Source organism: Trachurus trachurus, assembly GCF_905171665.1.
Source record: "Trachurus trachurus genome assembly, chromosome: 2".
Taxonomy (NCBI): Eukaryota; Metazoa; Chordata; class Actinopteri; order Carangiformes; family Carangidae; genus Trachurus; species Trachurus trachurus.
In genome coordinates, this window is record NC_139914.1 from 12,576,010 (window position 1) to 12,595,266 (window position 19,257).

General features: G+C 40.6%; 2 protein-coding genes across 12 annotated transcripts in view; one reads left to right on the top strand and one right to left on the bottom strand.

The window, feature by feature from the left end:
- Positions 1–1,752: 1,752 nt before the first annotated feature.
- On the bottom strand, positions 1,753–13,096 carry LOC310998202 (sodium/hydrogen exchanger 2-like; the record flags this gene model as incomplete). Its single annotated transcript, XM_083988139.1, has 13 exons — positions 1,753–2,183; positions 2,888–2,975; positions 3,427–3,543; positions 4,439–4,544; positions 4,895–5,062; positions 5,212–5,282; positions 6,064–6,153; positions 6,227–6,426; positions 7,500–7,717; positions 8,393–8,643; positions 11,240–11,377; positions 11,930–12,255; positions 12,868–13,096. 13 exons carry the CDS (start codon positions 13,094–13,096, stop codon positions 1,753–1,755), a joined length of 2,433 nt encoding a protein of 810 aa, XP_083844265.1.
- Positions 13,097–14,361: 1,265 nt separating this feature from the next.
- The window catches only part of LOC310998640 (inositol polyphosphate-4-phosphatase type I A-like), a 50,295-nt gene continuing 45,399 nt past the window's right edge, over positions 14,362–19,257 (top strand). For all 11 annotated transcript variants that reach the window (XM_083988796.1, XM_083988798.1, XM_083988789.1 and 8 more), the window contains exon 1: positions 14,362–14,511. The gene's annotated coding sequence lies outside the window, so the exon portion shown is untranslated. The remainder of the gene's footprint in view (positions 14,512–19,257) is intronic.

Consider the following 19,257-nt stretch of genomic DNA (forward strand, 5'->3'; position numbering starts at 1 on the left):
GAAAGCCTGCTGCGGAAAAAAACAGACATTTTATAGCTTTTGCCTCTCTGTGCCTCTGGCAGATATAAAGACATAAACTCTGAAAGATGAGACCCGGGCCGTCAGAGAGTCGGGTGGACTAATAAAAAAGGACATTAGAGCAAACAGGAGAGAGGAGATGGAGCTCTAAACAGGCTCCCTGGAGTTTGATGGTACCTGTGGGTCCTCGCCTGCTTCCAAATGCATTGGTTAAATGGTGAAATACGGTGGTGTAATATTACATCTGCCATCAAGGTTCCATATATTCAGTCTTTGGATGGAAGATGCAATGAAATATCCAAACAAGAAAGAATATATCATCATCATATCTATTTTTTTGTTGTTGTAATCTCACTAAATGATATAATAAATGGTCCAATCACAGACTCTGATTCAGGATGATCAGTCTCTCCTCTTTCAGGAGAAAGTCCAAACTTAACTTCCTGCTAATTTTAGCCGACACTGTTGAGGAAATGTTGCTGCCATCTGTTTCATTGGATAGGGGAGGTTGTGTTTAAATATAAATAACAAATGATACCATGAATAATATCTTCTTTTTTAAACAGAATAAAAAAAATTGATACAAGTATCTTGTACAAATGTAGTGTATTCACACGAGGCCTGCCTTTGCGTGGGCTTGATGGACAGCTCGAGTTAATCACTCATTAATCCCTTTGTGTTTCTGGCTTTGGAGAGCAGGAAACCGTGCTATTTTTACAAGACAACCACCAGGCTCATGCAGAGCTAATGGTGAATTAGTGTGTGTTACACAGATGGATAGGCGACACCGGCCCTGAAGAGGTCTGTTAATTATTTTTTTTCATACAGTATTTAAAAAACAGCAGTGTTAATACAATCAAAGTAAATAAAATACTGTCTGTACACTTTACATATTACAAATTCACTTAAACCATTGAGCTTCTAACAATGGTACCTGAGCACGAATATAAAAATGGAAAAATGTGCGTGCATGGGTGTGAGGAGGAAATTTGATCAGGAAAAAAAAAAATGCAGCTAATTTTTAAAGGGATAGTTCAACATTTTGGCAAATTCGCCTATTGCCATAATCCCTATAGTCATAGCAGTAGGTTCATTACCTTTAATTATTGGTGCAAGGTGTTTTGAGATCAGCAGGGCAGAGATGTGAGCTGATCAGTGAACACAATGGAGGTGAACGGTACAGGTCCCCTGTCCTTCATCAAACTCATCAAATACACAATCCAACAACTTAAAAACACTCTGGTGGACAAGTTGTGACCTGCACATTGATCACGATATGAGATAATCATGTATAATTATGTAACATCACGACACACGAAGCAAATACTCAGAACTTTTTGCACTTTTGAAATCACTCCGCCCAGCAGCCGTGTCTGGAATGTAGTTCCAGCTGCATTTGCCTCGAAAACAACTCAGTCTCGCAATGTTACATTATTATTTCATAGCGTGGTGAATGTGCAGGTCACAATTTGTCCATGAGAGTGTTTTGGAGTTGTTGGATTGCGTATTTGATGAGTTTGATGAGGGAAAGGCAAAAGTGTTGTTCACCTCCGTTGCGTTCGCTGAGCAGCTCACGTCTCTGCCCCGCTGATCTCAAAACAACATGCATCGAAAATCGCTAATGAACCTGCACCTGTGATAATAGGGATTATGGCAGTGGCGAATTTGCCAAAATGTTGAACTATCCCTTTAAGAGTCTCCTCCAGAGCAGCCGACTTGGCTCAACATGTCCTTCTATGTGTGCCATGATCTCCCTGAGCCTCTAGCTCCTTGTGCTGAGTGTCTGAGCAGAGGGTTTCCTGCTCCGTTCCCCCGTTCATCCTGGTTGTCCGGTATCCAGCCACGAGGCGGTGGCAGCTGGGGAGGCTGCACCGGTCCCGCTGGTCCCTCCTCTTCTCTTCTTGGCTCATCATCATCATCGTCTCCCTCTGCATGATCTGAACTGCGTCTCCTGGGTGCAGGGGCCGGTGCTTCATGCCTGCCTCTAGGACCACGGATACTTCCGGGACCCTTCTTCTCTTCTGTGGTGTGAACTTCCAGAAACGGAGAGGGAGGAGGGTGGGGAGAAGCAGCCGCAGACTCTCGGATGGTGTTCAACCTCCTCATGGGAACCAGAGAGCGGGACGAAGAGCGCGGTTCTGAGAGACGGTCCAGATCACCTCCACCTAATAAAACACCAGAGTTTCATTATTAGTTTAGTTTAGTTTAAGTTTATTTCGGACATGTTAAAAGAAATAAAACATAATACAGAAATGGACAGACATAACATATAAAAACTTTGCAAAGACAACATATGAACAAAAATATATATATATAAAAAAAAATAAAATAAAATAATTGAAAATAAAGGTAATTTGATTTTTTTTGTTTGTTTGTTTGTTTGTTTGTTTCATATCGTATAGTAAAACGTATTTACTCCCACCCCTTATTCATAAATTATCTATCAAGTTATCTAGTCATTATTACTTGAATGTATCTATCAAGTTATCTAGTCATAGTCTATACAGTAAGTTAATTTATGAGTTATTTAACTGGATTTATTCTAATATATTATTATATTTATATATACATATAGATTTATTCTAACATATGATTACCAGTCTTTATCTCTCTCTATAGTCATATACGTACATATAAAAACATATACAAACACATTCATACATACAAAGACAACATGAACCGAGCAACAAATAAACTAAGTCAGTAAATAATACCCAAATAAATAATAATAAGCATCTTGTGATTGTCAGACACCCTCATTTCTGTACATACTGAAAATAATTTCTTTGTGGTGAAAATTACAAAATTATAGCTCAAGCAAAAGTCATCCATCCATCCAGGGAAACAAATTAAATATCTATAAACTCACCAAAACTTCGTCTTCTGAGGGCAGACTCCAGGTCTCCACCGGCCTGGAGGGAGTAGTACTTCTGAGACTTGGGGATGTTTAGATCAGGCTGGGAAGAGGAAGAGGAGTGAAGGTCAGGCAGATGAGAAGACAAAGAAAGCAACATCTTGTTTAAAGGGATACTTCACCCAAAATTGATAATTCGACGAGATTTGCTGCGAGATGTTCGTTCATCGTTGTAAACCAACATCTCGCAGCAAATCTCGCGCAGCCACTGGGAGCTACTGCTACAACAAGGCTAAAATCAGAGATCAAATTAATTTTTTCCCAACAACTTTTTCATGTGGCGGCTTCAGGACACTTGGGTCAGTACAGACGAGCAGTATGGAGGTATTTGGATGTTTCATAGTGTGTGTTTTGGCCTCCTGGAACTCCAAAAGCGTTTTGATGACTCCAAAAGTTCTCCAAACCCTTCCTTGGCATGACGGTGAGTAGATGATTGGTGAATTATCGATTTTGGGTGAAGTATCCCTTTAACATCCAAAAGAACAGAAACCCACCGTGTCACGGAAACTCGAGGCCCGGAGGCTGCGCCGGACGCTGGCGTGGCGCCGGATCAGAATCTCCCTGGTGCTGCTCTCGTCCGGCAGATTGTACTTGTTGGTGTACGCCATGGTCTGGAGGAGAAGGATATTTAATGAAATAGTGGAAGTTCACTGACACAAAACAACAGCAATGTCCTGCTAATTAAAACACTCACTATAATACAAAATGTATGTTAATCTGCACACACTAAAAACACTTGGGTTAAAAAATAACCAAATTTTAACCCAACTGCTGGTTCAGATAAGGACAACCCCTTTTTTTGGGTTATTTTAACCCAAAAGGTTGGGTTATTCTTTTTGACCCAACTTTTGGGTTGAATATTCAACTGTTTCACTGAAAAATAACCCAACTACTTGAACAACCCAGGAATCGGGTTAAATTCATAGCCTATAACCCTGAAAATGGGTTACACTCTGGAAAAATAACCCAAAAATTTAACTCAACACCAATAACTCAGAAATTGGGTTACAGAAATAACCCAAAATTTTTTAGTGTGCAGCTAAAAATAGTCCCATATAAAACAAATGCTCTACTTCCTGCGGTTACAGAAACTGTTGTTGCTGTTTAATTAAATAAAAAAGCTTAAAAAAAAGAAAGATTTGTTTTACCTATTTCAGGTGTCATATTTCTATAACTTTGATTCATTTAAATTCTTCCACTGTCAAAATGTTTTATTCCATTTGATTGCTCAAAGGCTTTATAATTATTTTCCAACCTACGGCATATTAGCTCATTAAACTTATCACTAGTGGTGTCACTTCATGTTTTATTCATATTCATACATCGGTGGGAACATATGAGGGCAGAGCGCCGCTGGAAAGCATTACACGCACATGAAGTTTGAGGTAAAAGTTCCCAGAGGAGGAAAAGTGTCGAACTTGTGAGAGGGAAGAAGTTGTTGAACTTATCTGAGAATATTAATACAGTATTATAAATTACATCTCTTCTTATAAAGGTGTTTTTTACCTTCTGTCGGATCTTGTACATGTTCTTCGACAGGATGTCGTGCATATTTCTCACGTCAGCAGCCAGGAACCTCTTCTTGGGTCGAGATGCCGCCTTCATCTCATCGCTGATCGGAGATGAGAGCAATGGAAAAGTGGATTAGACACTAATCAAGTCTAATGCTTTATTATTGTATGACTATTGACATGAATGCATTGTAGTTTAACAGCACCATCAGCTGGAAATTAGATTTAATATAAAGGTTTTGTTCATTTAGCTGATGCACTCAGATATAGTTTCTTCCTCAGAGACACATAAGCTGATTAGATGCTGTAACTTTTTGGGTTGCCAGGTTGTGCAGAATATTAGCTCACTTTCATTTAAAGCTATTTATTCAAATATTTTGATCATTTTACACTAAAAAATTATGTTTGTCTTAATAAATAAGGCTAAAGCTGATCAGCCTGTGTGACTTACTGCAGAGAGATAATAGACGGCGCTGCACTGAGGTCTCCCAAAGGTGTGTCCAGCAAATCGATGGCGTTCTGCAGCTCCAGTTTCTTATACAGAGACACAATGCTGGACTCAGCCCTGTTGTCTCGCAGCAGGATACGCCTCAAAACACGATCGTTGAACTTCTTAAATCTGACGCACAGACAAAGGAATAAAGATAATTAGTGTGTCAAGTTGTGTTGCTGCAGGAAAAGACCCACCGGTTCACATTAGAGGAGGAGAATGGGGGAAAGAACTTTCAATCGAATCCCATTAACATAGATCATCAGAGAGACTCCTACTTGTCTTTCCAGTAGTAGTGACTCCACTGGCCGCACAGGTCCTCGATGCCGGAGACGATGTGCTCCATCACCTGGACAAAACACATCCAATCAGGGCCGTTGCTAGGAATTCTGGGGCCCCTGAAAGAACACTTAAGTGGGCCCCTACCCCCTGACTTTTCCACTTTTTTTTCTTAGACTATGTATTTATTATCATTTTTTTTATTTAGCCTACTTTGTTTTGATGCTAGTGCAGCATTACTACAGTATTAGGGGTGTGCCAAAAAATCGATTCACACACAAATCGAAATTCTCATTTAATACGATTCAGAATCGATATAAAATGTCCCAAAATTTAATCTGCTGGCTGTCGGCCTCCATTTCCTTAGAATTTAAAAGGGAGCATGTTTAACTGCACTATTTCAAATAAAGAGGCGCTTTTAATTTTGTTACTTAAGCAATGTGATATTGCTTTTATGCAACAGTTTCAACAATTCCATCTAAGCATGGATACATTTTTAAAACTCAATAAATGTGAAAAAGACACTTTAGTCATTCTGTCTTGCAAAGCAGACTGGAGTAGATCATGAGGATCCTTTGCACACCGATAGACTGAAGCAGAAATCATTAGGAATCAAATCGCTTTGAATCGAAAATCGATTTTGAATCGAATCGTAACCCCAAAAATCAGAATCGAATCTAATCGTGAGATAGTAAAAGATTCCCAACCCTAATTACTATGAGTATTAGTCAGGATCTTATGCAGAATAATTCAGTCATACATCCCCTATACAATGGCCCTGCGTCCAATCACATGGGTTAAAAAAGACATAAGGGCTAAAATCAGCAAAGCAGAAGAAAACAGACTCGTACCCTGCCGTGAACCTCTACATTGATGGTGTTCAGGTCTTTGTTGGTCCTCCGAATGTTCAGATACTCTACGATTGGACGGATGCTGATGCCCTGGAGAGAGGAACGTGTTATCGTAGGTAGCAGTTAGAAATCAGAAGCTATGTGTGACTGACCGAAGGCCCACCTGTATGAACACAGTGAAGATGATGATGGCGATGGAAGCCGTCACAAACAGGTTCTTCCTGTTGATGGTATCGGGCAGGGTGAAGGCCAGGGCGAAGCAGATTGCCCCTCGCAGGCCTCCGTAGGCCAGTCCAAACTGGTCCTTGTAGTTGATGTGGATGGTTCGGAACGGGTTGATGATCTGGGACAACACCAGGATTCCTGCAGGGAAGAAAAGGACGGATGAAGCTGTTTGCATGATGCATGGATTTAGATTTTAGATTTTTCTTGTTCAAATTTACTTTTTATTTTAAGAAAAAATGATATATGTTACAGTTATATATGTTACTTCTACATACACTATTTAAACACACTTTCACCCAACGGTCTTAACATTGATTATGATCTGAAGTGCTTTCTGTGATTTGTTTACTTTGCATCCAAAAAAGCAGATTATGTAAAATGTAGATCAGATTCAGGTTTCGCTAATGATACCTCTATAGGCTGATGTGCAACTGATCTGATCTCATTTTTGGTAATATGTATTGCCTATTGTGTCTTTTTCCTGAACGCTTCATATCAGATGTGTTTCGGTATGTCCCAACATATATTATTTTTCTAAATGGGATGTATTTATCTTTATTCTGTATATATATTGTTTCCCTAATTGTGTTATTTCACTAACAAAAAAATGTTTCTTCAGTATGTATTATTTTTTTCTTTGGGATTTAGGATTTGATATATTTTTATTATATAATATATAATATATTTTATTATATAATATATTATATTCCAGATAAGGAGAGATAAAGAAAGAAGGAAGAAAGAAAGAAAGAAAGAAAGAAAGAAAGAAAGAAAGAAAGAAAGAAAGAGAAAAGAAAGAAAGAAAGAAAGAAAGAAAGAAAGAAAGAAAGAAAGAAAGAAAGAAAGAAAGAAAGAAAAAGCTTTGTCTTTGTCTATGTTCTCAAGTCTTATCATCAAACCAGATAAGGAGAGATAAAGAAAAAAGAAATAAGGAAAGAAAGAAAGAAAGAAAGAAAGAAAGAAAGAAAGAAAGAAAGAAAGAAAGAAAGAGAAAAAGCTTTGTCTTTGTCTGTGTTACGGTTATATATGTTACTCTTAATTTTGTATACATGTCATCAAGTCTTATCATCAAACGAGATAAGGAGAGATAAAGAAAAAAGAAAGAAAGAAAGAAAGAAAGAAAGAAAGAAAGAAAGAAAGAAAGAAAGAAAGAAAGAAAGAAAGAAAGAAAGAAAGAAAGAAAGAAAAAGCTTTGTCACGGTCTCTCTCACCCAGTCCTCTCCAGATGAAGGCAAAGACCAGCGTGAACAGGATGTAGGCCCAGTTCCACTCGTGGTCGGTCGTTATGGTAACAACACCCAGGAAGAAGAAGATGAGGGTCTCGGAGACGGTGGCCAGCATCTTCACCACGTGACGGATGGTGGTGCAGGATCTCTGGGACACGTTCTCCTCCACGTAGTACTTCATGGTGATGGCACATGTTATGATGCTGCAGGGAGGAAAAAAACAAAGTCAAATCTGTGCAATCAGGCATCAAAGAAAAACACAGTCCGGAGGGGAAAGATTTATATCCTGGTGCAACTGTTTTCCCACATTATTTACTGTCGCTACCAGAAAACGCAGAGTCAGCAGCACACCCTTATACTGTAGTTTGTGTCTGTGCGCACAGCTATGAAGTTACTTTATTAGTGTCGAGGAAGCAGGGTTTTCTAATATTCCCCGGCATAAAGGAGAAACTAGAGGAAGCAATAAATCACACTTTTTTTTTTAGTATTTAGAGAATCTGTTCTGTTATTCTCAGGCCTGCAACTTCTGTGTATGTTTATATTCTGAATATTAAAAACAGTAGCAGTAGTTGAACTTTCTTTCCTTTTTTCTATCCTTTTGTTTATAATAAATGTATAAAATGTATTTTTATTTCTTTTTCCTTTCTCTTTCTCTCTTTTCATATAAATGTTTGGTAATTTATTAGTTTGTAAGGGTAACAACAGTTGGGGGGAAAGAAAGAAAAAAAAACACTTGTGTAATATTGAAATTACATGTAAAGTAAATTTGTAAACCAAAGTGGAATAAAGAAATACACCAAAAAATAAATAAATAGTAGCTGCAATGCTTTGAATTTTATATTAGAATTGAGCCACTTTCTGCTCTGGCCCTCACTTACGCCAGAACGCTGGAGATGGCGAACAGCTCGGCCACCAGGTAGGCCAGGTAGCTGAACATGAAGACGAAGAGCGGCTCGATGGGACGGACGTTGTGGGTGAAACGCGTGGTGAACGCCGCCACGAATCCGAAAAGGAGGCCGAAGAGGAAGCCGCCCAGCGCCACCACGAAGAACCGGGCCACTCCCAGGAACACGTCGGTGGATTCAACCACGGGCAGGTCGGCCAGGAAGGTGAACATGCTGTAGAGCACCTGAGGACAGGGACAGAGACAGAGACAGAGGATGAGATTTTTCTTTTAAATCAAATATGCAATTGTGGTATACATGCAAACCAAACCAGAAAGAGGACAGAAACACAAAAAGACAAAAGGAAAAAGTTATTTTTTTAAAAGAGTAACAAGGCCCTCTGTTACCACAATCCCATTTCAGGGTAAAGGTATTCAGACCAACTTTCACCCTGGCTCACTGTCCACTGTAATTTCAGGAACATTTTGAAGCTTTCTATATTTAATTGTTGTCTTTTTGTAGGTCTATAAATAGAGGCTTTTCCTACCGTACTAATAATATTAAAGCAGAAGTAAGCGGAATGTTTGTGTCTTAAATACTGTAGTTCTATCTTCCGACAGCAATCACTTCTATAGAGTGTTTGGTCTGAAACACGGGTCTGTCAGTCACTCTGCTCTGCTGTAAGCCGAGGAGAAAACTTTCCTTGTATCCTACAACCTTTATCCAATGAGGAGAGAGAACGGCATAAAGGGGCGGTCCTCTCTGTGTGTGCAGCCAAGGGATGCGCGTGAATGTGGTGATGTAGGGACGAGGGCGGGGACTGCTAACTCCATCTGCTGACAAGAAGTTAGTCAAAACCACCGGATCACTCACTGCTGCTTTAATAATAAAGGTCCTTTTCTTCTGCGTCATTGAAGATTATAGTTAAAGAGAAACAGTAAACGTTTGAACTATGAACAGAAATCCAGTCACCAACTTGAATCCAAAACAGTGCAACTTCCTCAGTGCCACAGTGGTGTGCACAGGTGGGGGGCAGGGGGGTAGTCGCCCCCCTTCGTGGAACCAATTGTTGAAAAACACAAGCTACAGTGCCCTCTTTGGAGCCAAAATGCATGCTAGAGTGCCCTCTTCAGTGGTGAGCAGTGTTGGGTAGTAACGCGTTATTAGTAACGCCGTTACGTAACGCCGTTACTTTTTTCAGTAACTAATAACGTAACGCGTTGTTTTTTTAAAATCAGTAACTCCGTTCCCGTTACCAAACGCTGCGTTACTCCGTTCCTTTCCGTTCCTTTGGATGAGGTTTTACAGCGGCACACACAATTCCTATAACATTTCAGCAAGTTTCATTGAATTGAAAGAAAGACAGAGCACAGACACTAAGCACTAGTTGGTGGCCGCCCTCTAGCGTCCCACACGTAATCAAACACACTACATGAAGAGGACTGGGCAGGTCAGAGCGATTCTCTGAGCAGGGCATGACGGCGAGCTAAGGTAACTTTGCTAACGCAGCATCCGAGACCGAAGCTGTGTCTCAGTTCAGGCTGCAGCCCCTGAACTGGGACACAGCTTGAGTCACAGCGCGCACACACCAGCACCCACTCCACCCGAGCAGCAGCGGTTAGAGTCCGACAGACGGACTCGAATTATGACGCCTGAAACGCTAAACACAGCTGATCGCTCTGGGTAAACACAGCTGATCGATCGATAAAAAAAATACCGCTGGAGTGAATTTACTTCCGTCACTGAAAACAGTCTTAAACGTAACTGCTGACATCATGCAGCAATGCAGCATGATGATGATGGTAAAATTTTACAGATAAAAACCATAGACTGTAAAAAGAAGATAAAAACACGTGTTTCTTCATCAGCATCAGTAGGCTACAGAACTGAAATGAGGCTAGAGGGGAATTCAATCAACCTTTATTTAATGGGAGCATTGGGAAAAAAAACCTTTTAAAGTAACGAAAAAGTTACTTTCTCAGTAACGCATTACTTTTTGGTTTAAGTAACTGAGTTACTAACTGAGTTACTTTTTTATGAAGTAACTAGTAACTGTAACTAGTTACTATTTTTCAGTAACTAGCACAACACTGGTGGTGAGGATGCACTGTACTGTATGTGCAAATCTGTGCACGCCACTGAGTACCAAAATAAGTGAAGATCAGACTCCTCTTCCTCTTCACAGAATTTACACAAATCACATGATTGAATACCACATTTTTTTATACATTCTTTTTGTAGGCAAATATCCATAAATATGTCTAATAGAGATGTCGAAAGTGATTGTGTGTAAATACATGTAAAGCTTTTAAAAAATCAAAAAAAAAAAATCAACACACAGCTGGATGTAAATAGCTACTGCATGTGTTACAGTAAATACCACACACACAGTGAACTGGAGATGTCAGGCAGCTGCTGTCAAACAAGTTCAACTGCTCTGATGAAAATCCTTTGATTCACCCACTGTTTAAAATTATTTGGCTCATTTTGGGCCAGGCTGGTGATCGTGCACCGACCTGACAGGAGCCGCTCAACTGGTATTTTTTTTTTTTTTTTTGTTAAGTACATTTGTCTTTGGTGACAGTTTGCAACTGAAGCCAATCCGTGCCAGGAAGTGAAACTTGCCTTTCAGGTGAAACTCAGCCGAAGCAAAGGCGGGCTTGACATTCCCATTTAACAATAGGGAACTGGACAAACTAGACTGAGGGGGAAACTGCATGCAGGGAAAACACATCTCCCTCCAGGCATGGGGCAAGTTTCTTTTTGTGCTCAAATCTCTCAGCAATAAGATGCATATCCTATAAAACATATAAAGAAAACACACATATCCCTTGCACTCACCACAGTGACGGCATCGTTGAAGAGTCCCTCTCCAAATATGACTATGTAGGTCTGCTCATTGATGCCTATGTCCTCAAACACATTCAGAGCAGCCACGGGGTCCACGGCCGAGATGATGGCGGCAAACAGCAAGTTCTCCTGCAAAGTTAAGAGAGTGAAAGACAAATAAAGCTCAGTCCCTCTGTTTGGTTTTGGGCACCGGAGTGATTTAGTGCACGACAGCAGACGGAGTGTGTTTACATTTTGATTTATGGACTATTGGCTGCAAAGCTGAAGTGCAATATTCAGGTTTAACCTTTGCACATAGATGTGTGATGAATGATTAAGTGAAAGGTCGACATTGTTTTGAGCCACCGGCAGCAAATTCACTTCAAAATAGCTAAATCAGCAGGGCCGTTGCTAAGAATTCTGGGCCCCCTGAAACAATACTAAATTGGGCCCCTGACTTTTCCACTTTTTTTCTTAAACTACGTATGTATTATCATTTTTTATTTAGCCTACTTTGTTTTGATGCTAATGCAGCATTACTATGAGTATCAGTCAGGGTCTTATGCAGAATAATTCAGTCATACAAAGATTAGACTACTGGGGTTTTTTGTGGGCCCCACTGGGCGCTGGGCCCCTAGAATTATCATCACCTTTGCATCAGTCACTTTTCCCTTTTCACACCTTTAACCAACTTTCACTGACCTGCAGGTTGATGTCCTGAATCCCAAACACCTCAAACTGGCAGATGGCGAACAGAGAAATGCCGATGCCGATGCTGTTCCACAGCGTCCCCACCACGGCGTACCACAGCACCGTGCCCACGTTTTCGAAGAACGGCCTGGTGGGCATGAAGTAGCCGTTGTCCAGGATGATGGGCGGGAGCATGTAGAGGAAGAAGACGTTGGAGCTGAGCACGGCCGGGGGCTCCTCTTTGACCGAGTGCATGATGGCGCCCACCACCAGGCCGATCGCGATCAGGAGGCAGGACTCTGGGATCCAGATGGTGATTTTGTGGTAGATGTGGAAACCTGGAGGGAAGAGAGTGCAAAGATTGGACTCTACAAACTCCTACTGGAATTATCCTGGTTGCAAACCCTGATCCAAGCCTTTAAAGGGATACTGTAGTTCACCCAAATTCAACTTTATTTGTCCAAAAAGACACACCAAAAAACATCCAAATACCTCCATACTGCTCATCTGTAATGTCCCTCTTGTATTGAAGCCCCGACATGAGAAATTGTTCCGCCGGGGAAGAGCAGTGAACCGAGACACTGGGAGCTTCCACTACAAACAAGCTTAAAATATAGACTTATTTAATTTTTTTCGGAACAATTTCTCATTTCGGGGCTTCAATACAAGAGGGACATTACAGACGAGCACTATGGAGGTATTTGGATGTTTTTTGGTGTGTCTTTTTTTTGTCTACCAAAAAGAAAGTTGGTATCCATTCACAACCATTATATGGACAAATACTGCTGCACGGACCCCCCCGTAACTCAGAGAAGGAACGGAGGACTCTGAAAATTCCCACAGCCCTTAGTTGACATGAGGGTGAGTAGATAATGAGTGAAATTTAAATTTTGGGTGAACTATCCCTTTAATTTACAGTACATGCACGCACAAATAGAAACCAAACATACCGATTTTGGCAAAGGAGGCCAACAGCACCCATAGAGTAAACTCAAAGGGGACCTGTATCCGAGGGTAGTCCATAGTAAACACAGGGAGGCTGGCCCTCTCCGGCTCGGGAAAGGCCTGAGGTTCATTGTGGAAAGGTTCGAGGGTGGGAAGGTTGGTCCCTGCTGAGGGTTTAGGTTCCTGTAGCTCACATTTTACACCGAAGCAGCAGAGCAAGAGGAGCAGAAGCATGAAAGAAACTCCTCTGTGAGTCCTGAGTTCAGATAAAAGCAGCGTCCTCATCTTCCCCGGCCGACACAGATCTTAGGTATTTCCAATGTGAGTTAAAAAACACTCAAAATAGAAGCTCCAAATAAATATAAATCTTAATTCCTGTACTCCAGTCCATGTCCGGATCAAAGTTTCAGTTGAAAAAATGTCATACTGCACTGAGAGAAACGACACAGAGACTGCTTCCTTCTAAACTGTCTCAGCAGGATTTTGTATGAGCAACACAATTCTGGTTTTGCTGAAGTGTTGCTGAACCTGCTTGTCACCTATGTCATGGCTACTGGGTGGAGCCCCTCAGGATGTCCTAAAGCACATGAGAGTGAAACAACTTGACAGTGTTGTTGCAATGTTGTAAATACACTTGCTGTTCCGGTTCAGTATAAATAAGTATTCAAATTAACCAGTGCCAACCCAAGCACTGATTTAAAGGTGTGACACAGGTAAGGTGTGCAAAGGTATGGTAGAGCTGCATGCTTTGAATATTATGTCCAAATGTTGCAATAAGTCATAGTGTCCATGTGATGGCAGTATAAGATAAAATAAGATCAAACAATTTGTGCTGCACAGCAGCTCCACAATTTTTACTTGAAGACTGACTGGGTTTTCAAGTTTAGGGGGAAAATCACATGTGCAACTTCTTATCGTGATCAATATTATACATTAACTTCTCTTATTAGATGTTGTTATCAATCCATGAATTAATCAATTGACAATCAAATATTGATACGTCATGCCACAAACTATATTAGTTTGCCACTGTGTGGTTATGTGTAAAAAGGTTTTTAATGCTGATGATATTGGTAGTATTTGCATAGTTTTTTCTTCCATTGCACAGTTTATACATTATTTAATTTGGTACAGTTTATTGTATTTAGTTAAGTAATTTATCTTCTTTCATACTGATGTACCTATACATCATTTTATATGGATGTATTGTATAGTGTATATTTTTTTCTTCATTTTTTTTAAATCTCTGTTTTATTTTGCTCTACCATGCCCTTATATTATATTATATTATATTATATTATATTATATTATATTATATCATATTATATTATATTATATTATATTATATTATATAAGTGAACTTGAGCAAACGCACTTACTTTTACAGCTGCTTATTTTCTCATTTTCTATTTCAATTTCTCATTATTTTGAAAAAAACGTAGGCTGTCAACAGAGTTGCCTACGTAATGACGCAAACGGCGTGCGACGCAGCGGGGGGCGTGGCCAGCGGCTGGTAGCTGCTGCAGCTACGGGAAGAGCCTGCCAGTCAGAAACAGTGGGGCAGCCCGGAGGACACACTCCGCAGAACAGTTGTTTTTACTCTTATTATCGAATAAACGGATATTTCACCACCACTCAAACCTAAGTTGGTAAGTTATGTTTATTTACAGCAGGTTTTAATTGAAATGACGCAGCGTAATGACGGTTTTAACGGCTAAAGAGAGCTAACGGCTGCGGCATTGTCAGTGTTTATAGTTTTCTATAAGTTCAGAAACGGGAAACCGGTTTCGTGTTTGAGCCATAAGAAGACAGCACTGAATAATGTTTCTATCACATAACTCAAATAGGCTACAGAAGAAAAAGAAAAAGAAAAAGAAAGCATTCAAGTGCATTAGACTGACGCCGAGGTATGATTGGACGTAGGGGGTCAGCAACAAGGACAGTACACGCATTTAAAAAAGGGAAATAATGGTTATAAATGAAGTAACGTGCTATATAATCAAGCTGTCAGTCATCTTATAATGTAAACGCGCTTCCTTAAGTTGTGACAGCCGGGTCACAGCCTGAGAAACGCTAGTATTACGTAACTTAGTGCATTTTCCTCTTAGCCTGGAGTCATAATAACAGACATAACTGTATTTACTGCCTTGATTTATTATGTTCATTTTATGTTGCAGCTATAACTCATCCTGTTAAACAAAGATCATCCATGCTTGTGCTTTTGCAGGGCGTGTGTAGTGATTTTGCTGAGTGTACAATACATATATTGTGTGTATGTGTGTCTGTCTGGATGCTGACTGATGCTGAACTACTCATGTGCTGAGTCTGTGTGAGTTTGTGCAATGTGTGTTGTGCTCACACAGTCGACTGCTGCAGTCCCCACGGCTGGTTTAGAGTTTCGCTGTGCAGGGGAGTCAAGGTCAGCAAGCATGGACACACACAGTGATTACAAAGAGATGATGATGCTGCTCTTCATCATGAGGAGGAGAGGGAACCTGTGTGAACGTGAGGCCTTCTGCTGTGGTGCTGAGGTGATGTGTGTGTTTGTGTGTGCGATCACAGTGACTGAAAGCTTGGAAACAAACTTTATAGTGCTTGTCAGTTCAGTTACAATAGAAACTGTTCAGCGTTATTCTTTTATTTGGTGCTATTGAAGAAAAGCACGTGTAAAAACATCAGATTATCTCCAGATAACAGTATGATATTAACAATTATTTTACAAAGTCATATTCGAAAGTCTCTCCCTGTGCTGTTCTTCATACTTTCTGTGGTATTGGAAAACTTCTCCTTTTCCATTTCCTCCTGCCCTTCCACACAAATCACTGCATGTCACTCTCTATCTCCTCAGCCCCAGACACCGGTGTGTGTGTGTGAGTGTGTGTGTCCTTGTTCCAGGCCTCTGAGTTCAAATTCTGACGCAGGTGGTTTGGTTTTTAGCAGCCATGTTTTAACAACAGTTAGGATGCAGGTGCCGGTAGTTAGAGAGAGATGACGTGAATGTTTGTATTGTGGGGATGGTTCATATCGATTCATAACTTATTTCCACACTTATTGTTCAAAATTGTTTCACTTCCTGTCCATTTACTGACAGCGGTAGCTATGCTTTTTGTGTTTGTTGTGAAAGTGAAATTAAAGGGATAGTTGAACATTTTGGCAAATTGGCCCATAAACCCTATAGTTTTCAGAGTAGGTTCGTTACTTTTTATTGTCGGTGCAAGCGATTTCTAGAACGGCGGAGCAGAGCCGCGAGCTGCTCAGAGCTACGCTACGGAGGCTCATGGGATTTCTTGGTTTCCCTCATCAAACTCATTAAATACACAATCCAACAACTCCAAAACACTCTGGTGGACAAGTTGTGAGCTGCACATTCACCACGCTATGAGATAATAACACAACGTTACCACACAGAGTTGTTTTAGAGGGAAATAGCCTACATAGGCAGAACTCAACTGCCCCCAAACCAGTGGTTTTGCATGAATTTCCCTCTAAAACAACTCTGTCTGGTAACGTTGTGTTATTATCTCATAGCGTGGTGAATGTGCAGGTCACAACTTGTCCACCAGAGCGTTGTGGAGTTGTTGGATTGTGTATTTGATGAGTTTGATGAAGGAAACCAAGAAATTTCATTAGCCTCCGTAGCGTGGCTCTGAGCAGCTCGCGGCTCTGCTCTGCCGTTCTAAAAATAGCTTGCACCGACAAATAAAGGTAACAAACCTACTGCTATGACTATAGGGATTATGCATTAGGCAATGGGCCAATTTGTCAAAATGTTGAACTATCCCTTTAATATTTGGTGGCTAAAATGGAGAATAATGCGATTTCTTATGACTAGTGTTGCATGCTTTTTCCAAACAGCGGTCTACAACACAAATATATTCAGTGTGTCATCATTTGTGACAAAGGAAAGCGGCAAATATTCACATTTTCACAGCTGGAGCCAGAGAATATTTGGCAGTTCTACTTGGGAAAAATGACTGAAAAGACTGATTGCTGATCAGAATGGTTTGCTGATCGAGCTTCTGTCTGTTGCCTGATTGATTAATCAGCTAATCGTCTTATCTATAGAGACTTTTGTAGTTTTTTGCATCGATTAATGAGGTTTCAGATTAGAGGTGAATCCTACAGTAGTTGGTAAAACCAGTTGTTAGCGCTGTCGTGGCTGTATTGATGGATTGTGATTTGACTTGAAATCGCAGGGTTAGTGAATCCCTCTGTATCCTGTGTGTGTGTGTGAAATGTGTGTGTGTGATGACTCATCAAACTCTCCCAAACTCTCCCACTCAGCTCCAGAGGGTCGAGCAGAAGCCTGTTGATTCATCCTCATCTGTGACTTCCTCTGCTCCGTCGTTCCTCGCAGGCACGTGCGTGACGCTATCGACAGATGTTGCCGCCTTATTGCCCGTGTCTGTTTTTAAATTTATGGATGGACGGAGGAGGAGGAGGAGAAGCATAAAGATTACATAATGTGGGGGTACAGGCACATAGACATTCAGTGGGTCCTTAATGAGCTGTATCATCCTCTTCACCAAAATGGATCGCTCTCTAACCCGTCAGTGTCATAAGGTTATTTTTAACACACAATAGTTACACAATGAGTAGAGCAGATCGTCCCTTGACAACTATACATATTAGAAAACTAATAATTACATTAGTAAACAAAACAAAAGGAAAATATCCTAAATTATAATAGTAATTTAGACTTAAAGCAGAAGTAAGCGATATTTTTGTGTTAATATAAGTCTTAAATAGTTATATCTTCCGACAGCAATCACTTACATAGAGTGTTTGGACCGAAACACGGGTCTGTCAGTCACTCTGCTCTGCTCTGAGCCGAGGAGAAAACTTTTCTCGTATCCTACAAGTTTTATCCAATGAGGAGAGAGAACGGCATGAAGGGGCGGTCCTCTCTGTGTGTGCAGCCAAGGGATGCGCCTGAATGTGGTGACGTAGGGACGAGGACCAATAGATCCATGACGAGGGCGGGGGCTGCTAACTCCATCGGCTGACAAGAAGTTATGGTGCGTTCAAGGAAACTCGTAACTCGTGTTTTTCCGACCTGTGAAGTCGTACCAGTTCGATCTGGTACGAGTTCACGGGTCGAAAGTTACGAGTGGCCGTTATAGTGACTTTCACAGGTAAAACAGGTCGGAAAAACACGAGTGGGTTGCCTGGAACGCTACAAAGTCGTAAGTCGTGACTTGAAGCTGTAATTTACGGTTTCAAAAGCCTGCCTGGAACGCAGCATTACCCAAAACCACCGGATCGCTTACTTCTGCTTTAATATATGACCAATAATTAACCCCCCAGGGGAAGTGTTTGAGATATTCAGGTCATAAATTGTCATCTATACCAAATGTTTACATTGTTTTGTTTGTTTTTTAATACAAATGACACGCTAACATTTAAATTCCTACCAATTCAACGTTACGTTAGTTAAATGGACCGGTATCTGTGCATTTACCTTTATTTTGGCGCCACATCTGCCAATATGGTTCCTACATAAATCTCATTTGGGAATTGACGGTATTTAGGAATCTTTGTGATTAATTAATTGTGGCGTTTAATACCACGATTAATTGTGAAAACAAGTAATTGTGACATCCCTACTATCTAGAGGTTGATTTATCAGGTCAGTTTACAATGGAAGCCCATTGTTGACACACTCAAAGTGATGTGCGTGTTTTTTTTCAGCGTCTCACGCAGATAAACACAGACACACACCGGTCTGCTGATGCTCGGCCGCTCACGCAACTGTCCATTAAATTATTGATGAGCACAAGGAGGGGGGAATGGAGAAGCATCAAAAAGAAGAGACAGGGACCTGTGCGGGTGTGTGTGTGTGTGTGTGTGTGTGTGTCTGCTGCCCAAAGATGGGACCACCACATGGAGCATGGCAAAAAACGTGATTCGTCTCCCTACGGTCTCCGCATGCAAGCCAGCTCCACTCTGCAAAAAATGTCTGTTGCATCAAACGATTTTAGTCCTGCAAAAAATGTATGTTGCTTTATTGTTGATCAACTTAGTTTGAATGAAGTTTAACTTAACTTAAGATGAGATAATCCTTTATTTGTCCTACAGTGGGGAAATTTACAAGGTTGCAGCTGCAGTAAAGAAACAGTAACGAAAAGTATAGCATAGATAATACATAGCAAATAGCAACAGCAGCAAAAAGAAAGCAGTATTTGTAATAGAGTATGATTAATGAATAATAAGAATAAGAAAAAGAAAAAAAGAGCAAAGACACTCAGTTTATTTAGCTAATTCTAAAGCACAGTCCTGCAGTACATCAAGGTTATTCATTGCAACTGTGACATTGTGTTTTACTGACTTAATGTTTCTATTATCATTATTAGGCTGCAGACAGACACACCCCCTCTTCCAGAAGCATCACTCTG